Genomic DNA, 24,204 nt, shown 5'->3' with positions numbered 1-24,204 from the left:
GTTAGCACATTCAAATGTTTCAGACATAAGAAAACAAGTTTGACAGATCTTATGTAGGAAACATATAAGTTTAAACTATTGCTTGAATAAAGTTAAATAAAAGAATTAACATGTGTTTTTTTCTTATGCACAGCATGATTTACAGTTTTAACTGGCATAAATTGGAACCAACAATGATTTTGAAAGATTTTACAGCGATGTTCCTGACATAAGATTTATTGACAGACACTGAGCTATAAAGCAAGATATTTGAAAGTGAAACAAAATATATATCACAAATGTTTTTGACTAAAAAAAGTAACAGATTTGGGAACAGGGATGTTTGAATAACCTGACTACACTATTAAATACCAGTATACAAGTGTCAACATAAAGCATTGTGACACATACATGTTAACATTGTGTAAAAAAATGGGAGTTAATTCTGTCAAATTTTTTGCATTTTTTCAACTTGTTTTAATCATTTCTACTTTAAACAGAAACAATCATATCCAAAAATTATTTTTATAATTTCATCTAACATCATTATTCATCAAAACATTCATAGATTATGTTTCAAATAACAGTAATTATTATTTTTATCTATTTATTCTTTTTGACAGACATTTCCATTTCTTACATGGAATCTGCCATACAGAGTATCCTGTATTTTGTATTAGGATGTTGATTTTCTTTTTAATTTTCACAACTAACAGAATGTTTTATCTTTCTTGACTGCTGCACAAAATTTTTTGTCAGACACATCAATTCAAATTGCACTGTATCGTCCTGTAAATGCATGAAATATTTGCCACCGGACTTTGAGCAACCATCTATCAATCAATTCAAATTGTACCTCAATATCAATGTTTACCAAATTACGTTATTCCGTAACGTCACACGTTTTCTGCCAAATTCTAAGCGTATCGGTCAACTTTGAAGCAATGTATATTAAAAAAAAAACCAAGGACGATGACACATGTGTTTCTATATATATATATATATAAAAAAATAAGGGGATGTGGTTTGATCGCCAACTCTCCACAAGAGACCAAAATGACAATGAAATTTACATCAATAGGTCACTGAACTGCCTTCATCAATGAGCAAAGCTCGTATCGCATAAAGTCAGCTATAAAAGGCCCCGCAATGACATAATATTTATGTAAAACAATTCAAACGAGAAAACTTACGAACTAATTTATGTCCAAAATAATGAACGAAAAACAAATATGTTACATAACAACAAACTGAATTACAGGCTACTTGACTCGGGACCGGAACATACACAATGTGGCGAGGTTAAAACTCGTTTAAAGGAGCCAATCCTACCCTAACCTTGGGCATAAACTGGATCCCTGTTGTGTTCACTTATCTCATCAGATGAATACAAATTGAATACATCTAAGAAAAACAGAGTGGACATGGAAGGGTACTTATACATCCAAACAACCAAAAGACTTTAAGTACAGATCTTGGACTACTCGTAGTTACCGACAATAAGTTGAAAGTAATAACAACTAATACAAAAAGCATGCCTCTTAGATGCATGGATTTAGTATACAATCCTGGATATTACGTTAGTTTTTAGTCTTTCTCCGTATAAAAGAACAAAACCATCTATTGCAAAATATAAAAAAAAACTCCTGGTATGGATCAATTAATATTTTAAGGGAAAAAATGTCAGGCATAGAAAAGCATATTCCTGAAAAATATTCAACATTTAAACTACACTGTGGTCAGATTGTTAAGGGATACTATACTGCATTGTGGAAAAAAACAGCTAGATATACATAAACATGGTAAACTACGAACTTATGTAACATTCAAGTGCAACGTCGGTTTTGAAAATTATTTGTCAATAATGCGACATTTTGAGCAAAGGAAATGTATTACTAGATTAAGAATATCTGCTCACAAATTGCAAATTGAATCTGGTAGATACCAGGGTACTCTTCGACAAAACCGAATTTGTCTCAGGTGCACCTCAGGTGAGGTTGAAGATGAAGTTCATTTTTTATCTAAATGTGACACGCATTTATTAAAAAGAGAGGAATTGATGCAAAATATATTAAAATCATGTCCAAACTTTCAAAATTTAAATATTAATAACAAATTAATTTGTATAATGAATAATGAGGATCCCAATGTACTATTTGTATTTTATAAATATATAGAAGATATATACTAATAATTGAAGGAAAACATAATCTACAATAACTTATTTCAATATAACTCTTTAATATGAATTTGGATACCCTGTTAAGCCTGCACAGATCATAAGAAGAATTTCAAATTTTCTGGCACCGTTCCTCGATGATCCTTGCTGGGTGGACCCAGAATCTATAATCCTAAATATATGTTTTTAAAATATTTTTAAAATAATTTAGGAGTTTGACTCATCTGCATTACGTACAAGTAGGGACTTCCCTTTAAGCACCGACTCTTGGTGCTTTCTGCAGATAAGTCATACTAAATATCCTTTATTAAATAATACTTGTTATTTGCAGTATACCTCATGGTCAAATGTGCGAGTGCTTAAATTGTTTTTTTTATTTTTTTTTTATTTTCTCCCCACAAACTACTAATGCCTCTTGTTGGTCTTTTCAAAGTGATAATACACTTACCTGGTGCACTTGAGTCACTGAATTCAACATAGTATTCATTGAATAATAATACATTGCTACTTTTACTTTATTATTTTCTTAACACTTGTTATATATATTGTATTGTCTGTGTATTTCATATGTTATTGTTTATAATAATATTGTCTGTATGCTATATGCCCTCCTGGGGCCCTTATTTGGTTAATAAAAATATTCTATTCTATTCTGTCCTATTCTATTCTATATTATAAGTATATAATTGACCAATGTGGACCTTATTTTCGCAATTCCATAGATTGCTTTGACGTTACGCGGGATGTTCGTACCGTTTACGTTTTTTGTATGTTTTGTGGGTAAAACTGCGCTGCAGGTGCAGAAAAAAACGTATTTCAATTAAAAAAAAAGTTATTATTGTGCTGGATATAAATTTCCTTGTTCATTTATCTTAAAACAATATAAAACGCATTTGTTCGAGTTGTTGTGCATTTGATTATGGTTTTTAGAAAAATAATGGGCTGTCCCGGGTAACATTTCACAACGAAAACTGAAGTATAAGCCTTCTTATCGACTTTTATTTTGCCGATTTTCATAAAAAAAATTTGGCCGCGAATGGCCATGAAATAACAACCCATTATGATATATTTGTTTGACGGCTAATGGCGTCTTATTCTGTTACGCCAGGTAAATCTGCAAAGTTTCATTGTGTCCCATTTCCATTTTCGAAACTACTTTAAAGACAAAAAGTAAAAAAATACAGATAAATGATATCATCAGGTGAGAAAATGATATAGCTATTATAATGTTGTTTTAATTAATTTATTAATTTCAAACGCAAAATCGGTCAAACACAAAAACAAAAAAGATCCTATTTTTTTTTTTAAATTTGGTGAATAAAATGTCACACGTTCAATTTTGGCAAAAACGTTGTGAACCGTCGTTATCAAAGAAAACTATGTTTAGTTTTGCACTAGATTGTCGACAATGAAATTCTTATATAGACATGTTATTTTTCTAATCTTTTCAAAATATCTATATTGATCTCCATAGCATTCGTACTTTCCGAGAAAAAAAATGTTTGAAAATTGGTGAAAAAGATGTCGCACGCATCTAATTTCTTACGGCGGCAACCTGACGTTGTTTCTAATAGCCAAAACAACCAGAAACGCAGTGCCATAAAAACACACAGAACAAGCGCACATTTGTCGATTGTCGGGCTTTCGCGTCGATCCTGCCCCACGTTGATCCGGCCCAAGTCGATCCGTCCCACGTCGATCCGGCCCCACGTCGATCCGGCCCCAATAAAAAAATATATTTATAAGGAATAAAAATAAAGATATATATTAAAGTAATTCATAAATGTTTATGATTTTTATTATAATGTTAAAGGTGTACAGTAAAAAAAAATTAAAAAAAATTTTCTTCAGATGAGTATAAAACAACTAGGTTGATTATGTTTTTATTACAAGTTTTCAAGATTATTAGGTATTATTATATTAAAACAATTCAGACATCAACATTAATCAGCAGTAATTAGCGTTTTCTTTCAATTGACTGTGATCCTAACAAGTCTTTCATCTTGTGTAATAACAAATAGTTACATACACAACGGTACAAGCCGATCCCCAAGCTGATACATACAAACTTTTTTTTTTTTTTTAAATTGAGAAATGTTGTTTGATTTGCCGAATCCTATCTATAAAAGAGAAGACAGAATGCGATTGATTTTAATATCACCATGGCTTTTTGACGAGCAGAGTCTTGCCCGTTGGCAGCGCACAACGTACCAACGTTCACAGGGACGCCTCTTTTCGCAATGGGAGCAACTACAAGACGGTACCCTTACCACCTTCTTCTTCCTTCGTGCCGTCGGCCACATGTATGACATCCCTTTTATTATGGGGCCGGATCGACTTGGGCCGGATCGACTTTGGGCCGGATTGACTTGGGGCCGGATCGGTTTGGGGCCGGAACGTATTGTTCAACTACATATATATAGAGTGAATTTTTAAACTACGATTTGATTTATCTATATATATATAAATATTACTGATTTTTTTGGATTCTTTTTGTTATTCCGTGATATTGATAAGTATTGCTCTCAACCCGGAACAGATTGCATGTTTTATTTCTACTCGCAAATTTTAAATTAAGTGCAGAACTTGCAAAGGTTTTAAAACGAGTAAAACTTCAGAGCGTAATTGTACCAGCATTTCTTTTGCTTTTCCATCTTATAGCACTAAAGAGGCTTCTTTAAAATTTACGGACAAAATATGTTTCGGATGATGCTGCCAATTCATTAATGAACGAATATATTACTGTGAAAACTACAAAAAAAAAACTTGTAAAGAAAAGTTTGAACTTCAACAAAGTTATTTTCAGCGCAACGAGGTATTTTTGTGTCCGTTATTTTTCGACATAGAGGTAGACGGAGTAGAAAGTTTGCCGGATATTTCATGTATTATCACTTTATATTATCGGTTCAGTATAAGTCACGAAATTGTTTTTGAATGTTAGTAAACCGACATTTGTTTCAAACGCGGATATGAAATTTTCGTGAATGGAACCTTAGGACGCAGCCGGGGGCTTTTTAAAGATGGCAGTGTCTGCGCGTACCCGCATGTGGGTACGAATAGTCAAATTGCCGTTCTAGGCTGCGCGTACCCACATCTGGTTTTATAATAAAATGCCGTCGGATCGGGAATGAAACGTGAAATATATACGGAATTTGTTGCAATTAGTGAATAAATTGATTAAAACTACTCAGAATTTTCATAAATATACACATATATATTTCATACAATTGTATATAAGAATTTATAGAAGCCGCAGAGAAAAGAAAAAAGAACCGGGAGCACAAAAATTAAAGAAGATTTAAAGTACAACAGAATAAATTTTTCCTGCATTCATGGTGGGAAGCAATTCCAAACAAATTCGACAAGAAAAAGGCCTAATACAAGGTATTTGTTTTAAATTGTTGTTTTATAATCGAATTTGCCACGCGTTTCATTTAAGTTTTTTTATATTTATTAAATGTCGATTACTTATAGTTTTTGTATTGTAAATCGTTCGTGATATTAAGTATATGTCTAATTTCAGTACTTTCCAAATGTAATGTCCTTCAGTTCCACATTAAACTTGGCGTTCCTAATATTAAAAGTCTCTAGTATCAAGTTATTTTCATCTTTGGACGATGCTTAATTGACAATTAGGTACCTGTCATGTTATTCTTGTGAAAACTATTTGGTTGGTTCTTACAAAGACTGCATAAATAATATTCCATTTGAAGTATAAGGCAACCATACCCACAGTTGTTGGGGAAAACTGAAGCCGCAATTGGGGTCCCGCAGAAGATGTGGTATGATTGCCGATGAGACAATTAACTCTCCACAAGAGACCAACATAACACAGAAATTAACAACTATATAGGTCACCGTACGGCCTTCAACAATGAGTAAAGCCCATACCGCATAGTCAGCTATAAAAGGCCCCGCAAAGACAATGTAAAACAAACGGGAAAACTAAGAGCCGTATTTATTTTAAAATGAATGAAAAACAAATATGTAACACATCAACAAAAGACAACCATTGAATTACCGGCTCCTAACTTGGGACATGCACATACATAAATAATGTGGCGGGGTTAAAATATTAGCGGGATCCCAACTATAAATATATACATGTAGTCTACAGCACTAGACAAAATATCTGTTTCATTCCGATGTAACTCGATTCAAAGTAAAAATAGAAATCGGGAGATATGCCATTCAGTATCGTGTTATCTTGATATTAGTACACAGCTGTGGAATACAAAGAAAAATTGACCACTTGCAGGGGAACACGAAACTGCATTGAAAATGAAAAAAAATAAAGAATAGAAAAAAAAAAGATAGGCTAACAATTTAAGAATAAAGAATAGTGGGCTTCTAGAATATAAAGAATAAAGAATAACGTGCAAAATTTGTATAGAATAAAGAAAACATGGCGTAAATAATATTAAGAATTAAAGAACACCCACCTCCCTCCTTTTCTAGACCCTCTTTTATCCTATGACTCTTTAAAGAAAGAAGCGCCGTAATTCATAGGAACAAATAGATTTGGAATATATTATTTTCTCTAGCATTTTTCATTTCTGTACTTTTGAATTTGTGTTGTTAACATTCAAACTTTTTTTTTTTGTTTAAATGGTTAATGAAACTTGGTTGATAAAAACGAAGCACTCAGTCTGTCATAAATTAGTTTTGGCACAATCTTAGTGCTAAAGATTATTCTTATCTGCTAAGAGTGTATCTAGTAGCAATCTTAGAAGGATTGACAGCCCTTAAACTCATGTTGCGCTTGCAACCCTTAGAGTACTCTTTATCCTTCTCGGAACGCTCGGTTAATTTTTATTTGATCTACCTGAATCGTCTTTGAATTCTCATAGCATATGATGTGTGTCAACATTCTTTTTTTACTGAAAAATTGTAATAGTGGTCAGGGGCATCCCAATATTTATCTTAGTTGATGAAAATAGCAACTGCATTTTTTTTTCGAGCGCACAACTGTTGTCCTAACAAACTAGACCATAAGTTCACCAAACTTAACAAGCTGATGCATCACAGGAAAGCAGTATTTTACAGCCCCCCCCCCCCTCAAAGAAAAACAAAAAACACACACACACAAAATTACAATAAAAAAACACTATTGCTAGTACAAATGTATCTGGACAATGACATGCGACCCCCAATACTAGTTAACACGTGTGCAGTACTAGTCCATAACTTATGTGCATTGATTTTAAGTAGATACAATCGTGAAATGAGTGTGCGTCTTTTGCCAAAAGCAATTCACTTTAACATTTCTTTTTACAATTGAACACACTATATTTTGGTAGCATTCTTTACAATGACTTTTAATTTATGAACACTTTGAATAGTTATTTGAATATATATAGGCATTGGCATCGATAGATTCTGCCAGATTTGCAACTTGCATAATTAACTAATTAAAAATTATAGTAATTAAATTCTAAAGGTCACGCTTGGTACCCAAAGAACTACAGCTTCAATAGATAAACCTCTAAATTGAAGTTCAACCTGCATAATAGGTATTACAACATCGTGAACGGAAGAGTTGTACGTAAAAAAAAAGATGTTGTATGATAGCCAATGGGACGAATACTTATATCCGCCAGGTACCAAAGCATGATGCAAGTTAAAGATTGAAAATCAGAAATGTGCCTCGATATATTCATAGACACAGAGGCTTGTCACTTTTTTTGTTTTATCTTTTTATTGGAAAATATTCTTTAATATATCAACTTATTTAAAGTTTTAAACATTTATCAATGCGATTTAACTATACGATAGTTTATGTATTTTGCCCCTCTTTCCTTTTTTTCCCGCCTGTATGGAAAGCAAGTACAATGATATATGTTTCCACTGTTAAAGGACAAATAAGACATGTAGTTATTTTAAGACTTTGCGTAAAATATGTCTAAGAAAGAAGTGCAAGATATTGCTTTGTTCAAACACGAATCACATACATTTCCGCTAAAACTATAAGTCTAGACTTCGTCTTGTTGTACAGGGTGCAATTGCCTTATATCTTTTAAAGATATGTTTTCCATGTTTTTTTTGTAAGATAGGTTCTTGTACCTTCTGTTTAAGTAAGTTACATGTACTTGTATTATGACTGTCATTTGTTTTTTTGTGTTGTGTGTACAGTTTATGTTCTGTAGACCTGTAAGTTTTTGAGATGCTGATCCAAGCCTAAAAGATGTTTTATATACTTTTCTTTTGTTTGAAATTTGCCAGAGAGAGATTCAAAAGATTGAAGAGTAATTGTAATATGTATTTGTCGTTTACAAATCTTCTTGAATTATGTTAAAACAAAATGACTTTGTCACATCGATTCTTGCTTGTTTCAATGTTATTTCAATTAAAAAGTATGCAAAGTACATGTATGTTAAATGTAATTATTGCAGAAAAAATAAAAAATAAAAAAAATAAAATACGATTCCTGTCAAAGTACAAGAGCTGTAAAATTTTAGGATGGAATAGGCGATAAATGAGATATCGAATGACTGATAGTTCGATAACTTACTTTAGTTTTGCGTATTTAAAACAACACAATCAAATGACAACGGGAGCATTGTTTTAAGACAATGTATGATGTTATTAATCATAAAGAAATGATAATTGTTTGTGCCTTATATTGATGGATATTGATACTAGTGGTGGTCTTCTATTGATCTTTTCGAACCAGATCTTTCTGTAAAAGGTGATAATTGTCACATTTAACTGCTGATAAACCCGGTGATCGGAGGAAGGGCGACATCTCGTCGATGGAATGATATTATCTATCGATTTTGTTTGATTTCATTGGTAAATTGTGTGTCAATTATGACACGTGACTCACTGGTTCTTTGTTTGTAGTGTTTAACTTTCATTCTCACACACAAAAAAGTTTTTGCAGAGAGAGCTTCATGAAGCATACGGAGTTCAACATCTCGTGACTGGACTTAACGGATAAGGAAAACTAATATTACAAAACTGAAATATTCGTCAATAGATTTAACGTTTAAGTATGTGTACAAACTAGCCGATTCTTAAAAAATATTCTCTCAAGATGTGTTTTGTGTCAAATATTATGTGACAACTAATCTACCGATGAAGGAATATTTCTATTTCAGAAACTTGGACTTTTTATAAAAACTTGATAAATCGATCGATAACCTTCCGAATGGTACCGATTTAAATTTAAAATGAGGCCGCATATCTAAAATTGTTCAGGCTTAATTTGTATATATGTATTATAACTACCAGTAACCAGAGACATATATATATATTTACATATAGTACAACTCGTCATCAACCCAACAATGTTAGATCTGTAAATTTGCTTTCGCAATTTCAGACGTACTTATATATATATAGTATATAATTATGTCTCTGCAGTAACATATATAATACATATTGTAGTATATGTCTCTTTAAAAAAAAATATATGTTTTATAAACAGAGTGAATTATGACTCGTGCAATTCCAGAAGTTTCAAAGCGATACTCGAAGGAAACGATCGTTTTATGCGAATGAACCATCATAACTTACCGAGAAACAAGATTTTGATGGATAAAGAAATTTACGCAGTACACCAAACAGAGCTCGAGAAGAGATCAATAACCGATTATGTAGAACCGACTTTTTTTTAAATTTTTTTTATCAAAACGAAATTATTAAAATACATGTATAATAAATAATATTACCAATATGCCAAAACCAATCCCAAAGCAGCAATATTTGTCATATCATAGCTTGACCACTAAAGCTATGGAAATAATTGTCAATATATTCTGCACCTTTCAAATATAGTAGCAAATTAAAAGCAAATATATCTATTTACCTTATATTCTAATTCGCCAGCTCAAACGAATATAAATTATTTAATAAATAAAACAACACATATATAGGATAAGTGTGCCTACAGCTGTAGCAGCCTTTCGAATTTTCAGATCTCGGGATCCAAACAACATCTAACGTTATATTCAATTCAGAACACAACTTAAAAATATTAATAGCTATCTCTTGTAAATGTACTTTTGTACTTCCTTTCTGAACAATGAAAACACAGTTATTATTATCTGTATGCCATTTAACACATTTATTTCTTAGACGATTTTTAAACGACATCAAAGCCAACAAAATAGCTTGAAGTTCTCTCCATGTAGAACTCTGTAAGGACTCTTGTAAAGTCCACATCTGATGAAAAATATTAGAGTCGATATCTATCGAGTAAGCACCAGCAGCTACATTACTAGCATCAGAATATACAACCACGTGAGGAAAAGAATAACCTGCTAAATGTTTTCTGTTCAATCTTTGAATGTTATTCAGCCAAAATGTGAGCTCATTGAATACACAATCAGGACATTCCAATATTAACTTTAAATCCCACTTTACTCTGTTTTCAATAGCCCAGTGTAAGTAACGGGTCATTAAACTAGTTATGTTACTCATGACTGGACACATAGAAATTACCTTTCCCGTTACCTGAGCCAATTTACGTGCTGTGAAATTAGGAAAGTTATTTAAAACATCAACCAATGATGTTAGGGTATTTTTAATCCGTCTATCTGATATACTAATTGAAAATTCAGACGAATTCCAAACTAAACCCAACCACTCTAAACATTGGACTGGTTCAAAAATAGATTTTTCCATGTTAATTAAAAACCCTGCTTCTAACAAAGACGCTTTCACAAAAGATGAACATTCGGAAGCTTCTTGTTTATTTTTACCCATTCCAAGTCCATCATCTAAGTAAAGTACAATATCTACGCCATTTTCTCGCCAATATTTTACGATTGGACGTAAACATTTAGTGAATAGATATGGAGCAGATGATAGACCAAAGGCTATAGCTAACACTGTAAAACAGTAAAATTTATTGTTCCATCAAAATCCTAAATATGTTTGTTGTTTAGTACATACGTCATAATGAAAATAACCAGACTTAAGATCAAACTTAAATTGATAGCAATCTTTTGTGAAATAGTTTAAAGCCACTTTCCAGTCTTCAAATTTTATTCTTTCTTTTTTAATAAAAACATTCAGTTCACTTAGATCCAAAATCAGACGTTTTTTGCCCGAACTTTGAACCGCAACACTAAGCGGGTTTACAACAAATGGTTGAAATGGAGTTTCAATAACACATCCGATATCAAGTAAATCTGAAATTGCTTCATTTACAAATTTAGAATGGACATAAGCAGATTTGTTATTCTTAAATGACATAGATGTAGGAGTCTGCAAAAAAGGAATAACGTAACCATGTTTGATAGTATTTATAACAAATTCATTTGCACCTATATGTTTCCAAAATTGTATATGCTTGCGTAAGCTATATTTTAACCCTTTTGCAACAGATGAAATATCAATATTGTCAAAATATTTTGCATGTGACAGAAACAGTTCCAACTGTCCGTAAAGATTGCTTTCATCTAAAAAAGTAGTATAACTATACTTATCATTAACTATGTTGCCTTGATGTCCCTGGGACAGCTGATTTTTAACTGAAAAGGGGGCACTGAGTTCGCCAGTGACCAAGCTGGTTGCAGTTGAAACTGATGTCGTGAGATGATGATTCCCTTCGTCTGCTGGTCCGAAAGGGCGGCTGTTGGTTGTTTTTCTAACGTAATGTTGGTTTGGCATTGTAGCAGGAGAAGCAGAAACAGTAGCTGCAGCGGTTCTATAAGGATGAGGTCTTTTCTTTTCCTGGATACTCATAATGGCACGGCATTCTGCAGAACGAATGCGCTTAACTGAAACTTCCGGCTTGAGTTTGGTTGCAAATTTAAAGTTCTCATTGCCAACGGCCAAGTCTTTATAAAGAGTATCGAACTTCCCGTCAAGATAGGTTTTAAACAGCGAGAATGTATCCACCAGGTCTTTATTACCAGTAAGATGTGCAGAACTACCATCAGGCGATGAATGAAGTTTCTCGGTGTCAAACATACCATAATAACGAATGCTGCTACTTTGAACTATAGGCAAACTTCGAATAACTTTATTTTCTCAAACTAACCCCTTAAGTAATACTTAATCATGCTTTTCACGAAAATCACGAGGGCATATACCCGTAAAACCGGCACTACAAGTATATGCCATCCAATCAAATTGAACGTAAACACACACCATGTGCTAGATATAAACACACACACGTGTTTATAGTAAACAATCACTTGACCGTTACAACGTCATGTGACCAATAACTTTAATAAATATATATACATTTCTAGCTGTCTGAAATATCTTTCTTTATCATTTCTTTGCATATGTATTCAAAGTTACATATGCCCAATATATTTACATATACATTTCTAGCTGTCTGAAATATCTTTCTTTATCATTTCTTTGCATATGTATTTAAAGTTACATATGCCCAATATATTTACACATACATTTCTAGCTGTCGGAAATATCTTTCTTTATCATTTCTTTGCATATGTATTTAAAGTTACATATGCCCAATATATTTACACATGTCATTGATATTATCATTTGACCACATTTCTCAGTTAAACAAATTGTCTGCAAATCCATGTATTTATGACAGAGTTAAAATGACTTTCAGATGTGTTTAGGTTTTTAATGCTAATGTTTGAGACTCAAAGAATTTATCATTAATTATGTTTTATATGATATATTCTACCTGGACAATAAGTTACTATATATCTAATTGATAATGGACATTATAATCAAAGTGACAATAACGCCTCAGGGCTTAATCCTTTACCCTTCTTAAATTAGAGACATTGCTAAAAGAGTTGTATTAATTATTTATCTTTATTTATCTGGATAATAACTTGTTTATATTTGTCAACACATTATGTAATAATTGATCTTAGCTTATTGTTTAATTCTCATATATATATATATATATTGTACAAGATATAAGTTTGGAAGTCACAGGCTTGGTGACAAGTTCCAGTCTTGGAAATAAATTATATACTAAGTGGAATTAATCTTCTGTGTATAACTGCTAGTTTATGGTGCATGGTTATTTAGGTATAACATTTAGTTGTGACCGAATCCTCATATCAGTCTCCTAGTTTTAGACTGTGGATTTCATGGTTACACATGGTCGAGGTCCGCCTTTTCCGGCAACCTCAGCAGCACAGTGAGTTACCCCCCAAGAAGAGAAACTTCGTTTAATAACAATATGAACTACTCATTCCAACCACAGTGGAGACAATGGAACTATTTTCCTTGCCAGCTACCAACAATGCCAACATGTGGAAGATGTGGAAATAAACATTTATATAAAGTATGTTATTCATTAGCTAGGAGTTGCTATAAGTGTAAGAAAATAGGACATAATGCAAGAATGTGCAAAACCAGTGATGTACGAAAATTGAAACTAAATGCATTGAAATGTCATCACAAGTCTGGAAGGCAAATTCAAAGAGACAAGAAGAGAATGGACACATACATTCAGAATAAGAAAACATGTCGTGAACTGCCATTTTCCAACTTAAAGGATACAAATTTGAGTAAATATTTGGATGCAACATGTGTTATTAAAACAGAACTGAAAAATGTTAAGCAGAAATTCAAGGATGATCAAATTAACCAGCAAAATCGTGTGAATGAACTACAGTCTCAATTAGAAAAATTAGTTAATGAAATAATTCAAGCTCTGCGAATAATTACCACATTCATTGACCAAACATCAGATTTAAAGCAGGAAAATGAAAAACTCTCAATAACTGTAGACCAATACAAAGAGGCAGAAGCTGTAAGTAATCGAATACTGGAAGAACTTACAAAAAGGAACAGTGAACTTTTAGAGGAACTAGAGGAATATAAAGAGTTCGAAGAAGAAAATACAATGTTTGATTCTGATGGTGAGGAAACATATTTTATTACGAACAAAGATGTGGATAAAATACTGGAGAAACAACGTGACACTCATCTTAAATTAGTTTCAAAACTTAAGGATGAAAATAGGACTCTCAAAAGTAAAATGGAACATCTGACATCAGTTCAATCTGCAAATTCAACCATCGAGAAACAAGAAACTAGACTTAATACAGAGACACGTATGTCTCCAATGGATATTGTAGACAAATTGATTCAAAACCAAAATTCAAAACATTCAACCAAAAGTAGTTCAAAGAATTCAAAACGCAAATCTCGTGTTTCCAAAAATACATTTTAAGGTGTTATTCAAAAACATGTGGAATTGTTTTAGTCGGACGGGGAGAAATGTATGACAGAGTTAAAATGACTTTCAGATGTGTTTAGGTTTTTAATGCTAATGTTTGAGACTCAAAGAATTTATCATTAATTATGTTTTATATGATATATTCTACCTGGACAATAAGTTACTATATATCTAATTGATAATGGACATTATAATCAAAGTGACAATAACGCCTCAGGGCTTAATCCTTTACCCTTCTTAAATTAGAGACATTGCTAAAAGAGTTGTATTAATTATTTATCTTTCTTTATCTGGATAATAACTTGTTTATATTTGTCAACACATTATGTAATAATTGATCTTAGCTTATTGTTTAATTCTCATATATATATATTGTACAAGATTGTAAAAGATATAAGTTTGGAAGTCACAGGCTTGGTGACAAGTTCCAGTCTTGGAAATAAATTATATACTAAGTGGAATTAATCTTCTGTGTATAACTGCTAGTTTATGGTGCATGGTTATTTAGGTATAACATTTAGTTGTGACCGAATCCTCATATCAGTCTCCTAGTTTTAGACTGTGGATTTCTTGGTTACATATTTACCATACATTTCGAAATATATAGGCTTTTGATATGTTCTGATTTGACATACATTTCAGCCGACAATAAAGACTAACAAAATTATTCCTTTACAATACATTTGACAGGTCTCTGTAGATTAAAGGAAATGATGCTTTACACCCCCTATAAAGTTCTCGTTTTGAATTGGTTTACATACCAGGAAAATGTAGATGCACCTTACACTTTATAACCCATATAAAATCATTTGAATGATGATGCTTTGCTACCTAGACAAAGAAACACATTTGCGGATAAATTTACATCATAGAAAAATACATGACAAAGGATTCCATTTGCAGAGGTATACAAATACATAAGTTTGCAAAAGTTTTGCGACGGTCATACAAATATATAAATTCTTAACTGCAAAATGGTTTGGTTAGGTGTTAATATATTTATAAACCGCAGTCTCTCATAACCGCCCATAGGAGGGTATAGCACAAGAAATATTAATATTTACAACATGTTAAGACAAGATAAACTAAATGCAGCGGTTTATAAATATATGTAAATGTCGGTCTCTGAATACATTTACATAACATTTGCATACCTCTTCAAATCCGGGATTTCGTGTAGTGTTTGACCTTAATTATGTATCCCTTATAAATTTTATTAACTATGAATTTGTATTCAGGTATTATGAAAGATCAAATGTATTGGTTGATCGTGTGTTAATTTGTGTTTTTTGATTGAGTTATGCCTTTTATAGGTGTTTCTCGTTTCTTGTTTTTATATAGATTAGACCATTGGTTTTCCCGTTTGAATGGTTTTACATTACTAATTTTTGGGGCCCTTATAAGCTTGCTGTTCGGTGTGAACCAAACTCCGTGTTGAAGGCCGTACCTTGACTTATAATGGTTTACTGTCATAAATTGTTATTTGGATGGAGAGTTGTCTCATTGGCACTCATACCACCTCTTCCTACATCTATTATACTGAAACAAAATGCTAACTTCATCTATAAGTTGTCATGGTGTAAACTATATAACAAATATCAAGTTAATATCTTCAGGCATGACAAAAAGAAAATAAACTGTTAACACAGAGATATGTCTCGCCTATTTGTAATTTTGATAATGCAAATATTCAAAGTCAATGAACCATGACTGAAGGTACGTCATGGCTTAACAATCTCCATAGAAATGAGATATGCCAATGCTAAAACAACTGCATACCAAATACCATTGACTTATAAGTCCTTCCCTTTAAACAAAACTAAACACAAACATCAACTTGCAAACCTGGTGATACATGTAATAGTTTCTAAGTCAATGAACCATGATGAGAGGGTGGGGCTTTATAATCTCCCTGGAAACAAGATTGCAAATGCCAATAAATTTGTATACCAAATATCAATGACAATAAATTTGCATACCAAATATCATTGACTTAACAGTAGCGGTTTATCTTAAACTGATCTAACCACAAACTAATACATGTAAACTAAGTAAAAGTTTAAAAGTCAATAGACCATGCATGAGGGCGCGAGGAAAAATGTTCTTATTAAAAAAAAGATGTACGAATGCTTATTCAACTGTATACCAATTAACATTGGCCTACGACTAATGGTTCCCTTTGAACGGAACTTATCACAAACTAATACATGTAAATAGTTATCAAAGGTAAATTATTCAGTGGTTGTCGTTTAATGCTGTGTTACATATTTGTTTTTCTTTCATTTTTTTGTACATAAATTAGGCCGTTTGTTTTCTCCTTTGAATTGTTTTACATTTGTCATTTGAAGGCCTTCTATAGCTGACTATGCGGTATGGGCTTTGCTCATTGTTGAAGTCTGTGTGGTGACCTATAGTTGTTTATTTCTGTGTCATTTGGTCTCTTGTGGAGAGTTGCCTCATAGGCAATCACACCACATCTTATTTTTTATAAGTAAAAGTTTTAAAGTCAATAGACCATGACTGAGGGGGCGGGACCAAACAATCTCCATTGCAATGAAATTTGCCAATGCTTATACAACTGCATACCAAATAGCATTGACCTTCCACTAGTGGTTCACCATACACTGACCTAATCACAAATTAATACATGTAAATTAAACAAAAGTTTCAAAGTCAACATACCATGACTAAGGGGGCAGGGCCAAATAATTTCCATGGCAATAAAATGTGCCAATGATAATACAACTGTATATCAAATATCATTGACCTAACACTAGTGGTTCACCATAAACTAGACCTAATCACAAACTAATACATTGTTGAAGATGCTGTCGCCGAAGACAGCATACATATGTCTCGCTTATTGACTCTGTCAAGGCCAGACAAAAACTGATTATTAAAGTGATTTTTTTCCAAGAACCATATATTTACTCTGCACAAAATCATCAGACCTGAACAAAATTCAAATTTGGATCTGTAACTTGTCATGAAAAAACTATTATATACCAATTATCAAATAATATCTTCACTATGAAAAAAGTGTGGAAAACTGATTTGACGGACAGACAGACAGACAGACAGACTTCAGACGGATGGAGTCAGTAGGGGACTCAAAATAGCTGTAGATTATCACACTAAGGGTAAAACTGCTATAAGACAATTAACATCAATTTGAAAAAAATATACATCTTTCAGTCTTGCGTGAAGTTCAGTGAACTATATTATATGGTTACCTTTTTTCTCATGTCTGTCTTTGAGTTTCTTCATTCCTGAAACAAGACAAACTGCCTAGATGTTTCATAGTCTAAATATTTCTATAACTTAAACCCAACATTGTATAACATAATTTTGTCATAAAGGTAAAGAAAAAACAATATTTATATCTCAAGTCATTTTTTTATCAATAATTTTACAAAATTGAAGATTTAACAAATTGAACACAACTGACGAAAATGATAAAAAAAATAATAAATTACTATTAGCAGTTAAAGACGATGGGGTGTCTAAATATTGGCCAATAGATTTTTCTTAATCTTCTGTAAGACTTCTTTGTCAATGAACTTTCAAAATTTAGTATAAAAACTGGAAGTTAGGGACCATATTTTTTGTTAAAATACATTGAAACTTACGAAATCACAGTTATTTTATAAGTGTAATAATGGGGCAAATTGATTCAATTTATTGAGGAAACATCAAACAATAGATTTTTTTGAAATTCAATGAGGTGATTGCTTTTAAAAATACCTTTGAAATATCAAATAAAATAAGGGGGTCGGTCACTGGCCTTATTTTTTTGGAAAACAAGAATGTGTCCACAGTACACGGATGCCCCACTCGCACTATCATTTTCTATGTTTAGTAGACCGTGAAATTGGAATAAATTCTCTAATTTGTCATTAAAATTAGAATGATCTTATCAAAGGGAACATGTATACTAAGTTTCAATCTGATTGGACTTCTACTTTATCAAAAACTACCTTGACCAAAAACTTTAACCTGAAATTTGCACTATCATTTTCTATGTTCAGTGAACCGTAAAATTGGGGTCAAAACTCTAATTTGGCATTTAAATTAGAATGATCTTATCACAGGGCACATGTATATTAAGTTTCAAGTTGATTGGACTTCAACTTCATCAAAAACTACCTTGACCAAAAACTTTAACCTAAAGCGGGACAGACAGACTGACGAACAGACGGACGAATGGACGCACAAACCAGAAAACATAATGCCCCTCTACTATCGTAGGTGGGGCATAAAAAACCCAAGTGAATCTGTGAGCTACTGTTAATGATACACCTGCCCCGCTAAAAGTATAAGATAAACAGGAAGTTGTTAAATCTGAAAACGCATCACACGGTATAGCTGACTCATATAAACCCTGAAACCAAATTTCAGAAATCCTTGTAATGTAGTTCCTGAGAAAAGATGCGACGAAAAATATTTATGGGACAGACGCACAGACTGACAGATGGATGCAAAGACTGACGGACAGACGACAGAGGTAAAACAGTATACACCCACTTTTTTTTAAAGTGGGGGTATAAAAACATAACTTGTCCTTTCAAATTCAATATAATTATTTGTCCTTGATTTTAAATGGAAAATTTTAAATACAAGAGTGCACACGCTGAAATGTCTCGCCTTCCTTACTAACCATTGATTTTATGTTGATAGTCCTAAATATAAAGCTCAACTACAACTATCACATAAACATGATAAACTTAATAAGATCCAAGAAAATGAGGTCAAGGTCAGATAAACCAAACTGGAAATACATGTACACCTTGCAATCATTTCATACACCAAATATGCTTAAAATATATAGTAGACCTATCACACATAGTATTTAAGAAACAAACTCAACCAGGAAAACATTGATCAATGAACCATGAAAATGAGGTCAAGGTCAGATGTACCCTGCCAGACAGACATGTACACCTTACAATCATTACATGCTTTAAAGAGTTGACTTATTGCATACAGTATCTAAGAAACAAACTTAACCAGGGAAACTTAAGATTGACCAATGAACCATGAAAATGAGGTCATGGTCAGATGATAATTTCCAGACAGCCATATACACCTGACAATCATTCCATCATTCCATACACCATATATAGTTGACCTATAGCTTAAAGTACAAGAAAAACATCCAAAAAACAAAAACTTAACATTGAGCACTGAAACTTTAAATGAAGTCGAGGTCAAATAAAACATGCCAAACTGACATGTACATCGTACAATATTTTCATACACCAAATATACATGATATAGTTGACCTATTGTATACAGTGTAATAGAAAAACAGACCAAAACACAAAAACTTATCTTTAACCACTGAACCATGAAAATGAGGTCAAGGTCAGATGACACCTGCCAGTTGGACATGTACACCTTACAATCATTCCATACACCTAATAATAGTAGAACTATTACTTATAGTATCTGGGAAATGGACTTGACCACGAAAACTTAACCTTGTTCACTGATCCATGAAATGAGGTCGAGGTCAAGTGAAAACTGTTGACGGGCATGAGGATCTTGCAAGGAACGCACATACCAAATATAGTTATCCTATTACTCATATTAAGAGAGAAATTAAGAATACCAAAAAATCTTAACTTTTTTTCAAGTACAATGTAGTCACTGAACCATAAAAATGAGGACAAGGACAATGGACATTTGACAGACGGAAACTTCTTAACATAAGGCATCTCTATACAAAGTGGGAACGATCCAGGTCTTCTACTTTCTGAAATATTAAGCTTTTAAGAAGTTAGCTAACGCCGCCGCCGCCGGATCACTATCTCTGTTTCGAGCTTTCTGCAACAGAAGTCACAGGCTCGACAATAATTAAAAAAACAGATTTTTAATAGTTCCTCTCTCTTTTCTGATTTAGCAATATGTTTGTTTCCAAAATTAGATCATTCATTTTACAACATGTTTTACATGTTTTACATATATTGATGAAAACGTGTCTTTTTTTCCTTGAATTGTATACTTTTTTTTTAGCCTATTATGTGTCAGATTAATATAATGAGAGGGGGCACTGACTGCCTGAGAGGGAGGGCCCACTCCAGTCATGATTCAGTGATTACCTAAATAATCAACCATAAAAGGGGGGTTAGGGGCTGGTCCCCTTCCCCCTTAAATTTCGCCTCTGAATAGATACTCAATATGCTCTGATGTATAAGAAAATGGGCAGATGTTTATAATTATAATGTAAAATTTATGATATATATTGAAATCATCTAAGTAAATCAGGATCTGCTATAATTACCAATTTGACACAATTGTATTTCTTGATCTGATAATTCTGTCTTCTCCATTTCTGAAGAAACATCCGGGTATTCTCCGTGTCGTACAGCTTCAAGAAGGTGTTTGTATGCATCTCCACCTTTGCGAATCAATTTGTTGTATAAAAGTCTATTACTTTCCTGTTGAGTCAGTGAAGAATTACAAATTTCCTCTTTTTCTTCAGTACTTAAAACATCAGACTGATACAGGTGGTCAGCTATGTCTGTTTTGGAGTTTACACCATGGACAAACGTCATGTAATTCTTTTGTAGTTTAACTTTGTGTTTATTCAACACTGAAATATAAGAAAGGTATGAATGAAATATATTCTCCCTCTTTCACACACATAATTTTTTTCCAACTGTGATTGGCTGTTTTGTTAAAGTTACTACATTAAATATCAATTGTAGGAGTATTTTTTTGTGTTTGAAATATTGGTTTTATTCCAATACCATGAATACACAGAACAAAAAATCTGTACCAAGAGTGCATAATACGTAATAAATAGAATTACATTATGTATATTAAATTAGACATGGACATTTTTATGTAATGCATGTTAGACAATGAATGAACAAAACAGTATTTTTAAGATTAAAAGGCGGAAGATAGCAAGGGGATATATTCAATACTCATAAGGTTTCAGAGAGTCTGACAATGCCATGGCGAACTGGAGGCTCTTAAGAGTCTGTGTCACTCAACTGGAGCTATGCGAAACATGAAAAATGGCCTTTTTCCAACATTGTAGACTACAATTTAATGCATGACTAAAATCGCTTTCTTGTTGACCTTGTATTGCTGATATTTTTTTTTATCTTTTTAGTTTCTCCCTATACACATTATGTACTATCGATTCCAAAATTAAAATAAATGTGAAGAACTTAAAAGTTAGAAAAAAATTAAAAAAAATTGTCTTTTATAAGCATGATAAGCATGATAAGGGGTCAGCCAATAGTTTGTCATATTGGCATTCTTATAATATATATACCAATCATTTTTGAGGATAACAGTTTCTATATATATATAATTCTTTTGTATAGGCCTTGTATTGTTGATAACTTTTGTTTACAAATTATACTTATCTAATTATCTATAATTACAAAATGAATTATAGTTTTCAAGATAGAAAGCAAAAATTTACAAAAAACTCAAAAATAAAATTTGAAGGGCAATAACTCCTGTAAGGCCAAAAAAAAATATGTCTGTTTCCTGTTTCCCGACCGACCCTGACTCAAAGCCCCTAGATCTTTTTATTCAATTCCGGAAAAAAAATTTACTATACCCAAACAATCAAAATGGCTGCTCCCAGCACAAATGTGCTACAATTAAGGTTTAAAAAATGTCGGCACTGGGAGGATTATTCAATTAAAGCTTCTGTAAAGAGATTAAATGATTTTAGGGTACAGGACCCTAACCAAACATGACATATAACCATCTGCAAAGCAGACAGGGAGTGCAAAAATAATAATAAAAAAAAATCCTGACCTACCGACCCTGATTTTTTTGCCTTGGCAGCAGGAAACAGTCATATATTTTTTTTTTGGCCTAAGGAGTCACCTGATGGTTTGAATTTCATTGTTGTTTTTTTGTAGATCTTATATATATGTAATTATTTACCTATCTACCTATCTATTATCATGATTATCATGATTATAGTCAACCATTATAGTACTTGTCCAAAATAATATTGCTGATATTAACCTATAGTACATGTAGTACAAGTTTTATAAAAATCTGGCAAGAATTGTACATGTGAGAGCACTAGCGAGGCCATTTTCCATAACTGTAATATTTACAAGGGGCATAACGCTTTTTAAAAAAGTAGATCAGCCACCATTATAGAACTTGTCCAAGATATTGCTGATTTTATAAAGTATAAGTTTTAAAACTAGAAGCTATAAAGAGCCTGTGTTGCTCACCTTAGTTTACATGTATGTGCATATTCAACAAACACTCTTCAACATTGAAGACAAGAATACAATTAATGACAAAAATCTGTTTTGTTGATCTTGTAACAAGACAAATTTATCAGTTATTTTAACAAGAGTGCACACGCTGAAATGTCTCGCCTTCTAAGACTATACTAATCATTGATATTATGTTGATAGTCCTTAGTATAAAGCTAAGCTTTATAACAACTGTCACATAAACTTAACATCAACCAAGATAACTAAACATAGACCAATGAACCTTGAAAATGAGGTCAAGGTCAGATGAACCATGCCAGGCAGACATGTACAGCTAACAATGCTTCTATACAACATATATAGTTGACCTATTACTTATAGTTTAAGAAAAATAGACCAAAACACAAAAACTTAACACTGTGCAATGAACCGTGAAAATGAGGTCACGGTCAAATAAAACCTGTGCAACTGACAAAAAGATCATAAAAAATTTCCATACACCAAATATAGTTGACCTATGGCATATAGTATTAGATAAAAAGACCAAAACTCAAAAACTTAACTTTGACCACTGAAGCATGAAAATGAGGTCAAGGTCACATGACATCTGCCCGCAAGACATGTACACCTTACAATTGTTCCATACAACAAATATAGTAGACCTATTGCATATAGTATGAGAAAAACAGACCAACACACAAAAATTTAACTTTGACCACTGAACCATGAAAATGAGGTCAAGGTCACATGAAATCTGCCCGCTAGACATGTACACCTTACAATCATTCCATACAACAAATATAGTAGACCTATTGCATATCGTATGAGAAAAACAGACCAAAACACAAAAACTTAACTATAACCACTGAACCATGAAAATGAGGTCAAGGTCAGATGACACCTGCCAGTTGGACATGTACACCTTACAGTCCTTCCATACACTGAATATACTAGCCCTATTGCTTATAGTATTTGAGATATGGACTTGACCACCAAAACTTAACCTTGTTCATTGATCCATGAAATGAGGATGAGGTCAAGTGAAAACTGTCTGACAGACATGAGGACCTTGCAAGGTACACATATATCAAATATAGTTATCCTATTACTTATAATAAGAGAGAATTCAACATTACAAAAAATTTGAACTTTTTTTTCAAGTGGTCACTGAACCATGAAAATGAGGTCAAGGACATTGGACATGTTACTGGCGGAAACTTCGTAACATGAGGCATCTATATACAAAGTATGAAGCATCCAGGTCTTCCATCTTCTAAAATATAAAGCTTTTAAGAAGTTAGCTAACACCGCCGCCGCCGGATCACTATCCCTATGTCGAGCTTTCTGCAACAAAAGTTGCAGGCTCGACAAAAAACTAAACAAAACCGACCAGAGTTTTAATCCATTTCAAGAAATAATTCTCAAAAATTTTGAAACATTATTAATTTTGATAATTTTCAAAAAAACAACAGGCATGACAGGACAAATGACTTTCAGGAACACATTAAAACAAGTGAGATTGTAAAGACAATTAAGTCCCTAAAAAATGGGAAAAGCACCGAGCTAGCTCTACTGAATTATTTCAAATGAAATGTTGAAAAATGGAATATCAGTCTTAACAAAACAATTACCAAAGCTATTTAGCTCTATTTTAAATAACGGCTTGGAACGAATCATTTTTAATACATGTACTTCTACATAAAAAG

General features: G+C 32.6%; 2 protein-coding genes across 2 annotated transcripts in view; both read right to left on the bottom strand.

Annotated features, from left to right (window-relative positions):
• LOC139527426 (VWFA and cache domain-containing protein 1-like) overlaps positions 1-24,204 on the bottom strand; it is a gene marked incomplete in the record, with an annotated part of 392,016 nt that overhangs the window by 260,856 nt on the left and 106,956 nt on the right.
• LOC139526320 (uncharacterized) overlaps positions 1-24,204 on the bottom strand; it is a 71,767-nt gene that overhangs the window by 17,408 nt on the left and 30,155 nt on the right. The window contains exons 6-7 of the mRNA XM_071321451.1: positions 20,575-20,886; positions 17,525-17,560 (exon numbers count right to left, since the gene is read on the bottom strand). Coding sequence (XP_071177552.1) covers positions 17,525-17,560; positions 20,575-20,886 — 348 coding nt within the window. The remainder of the gene's footprint in view (positions 1-17,524; positions 17,561-20,574; positions 20,887-24,204) is intronic.

This window comes from Mytilus edulis, chromosome 6 (genome assembly GCF_963676685.1).
Source record: "Mytilus edulis chromosome 6, xbMytEdul2.2, whole genome shotgun sequence".
Taxonomy (NCBI): domain Eukaryota; kingdom Metazoa; phylum Mollusca; class Bivalvia; order Mytilida; family Mytilidae; genus Mytilus; species Mytilus edulis.
Note: the sequence above shows the minus strand (reverse complement) of the source record. Positions and strands in the feature narration are given on the sequence as shown.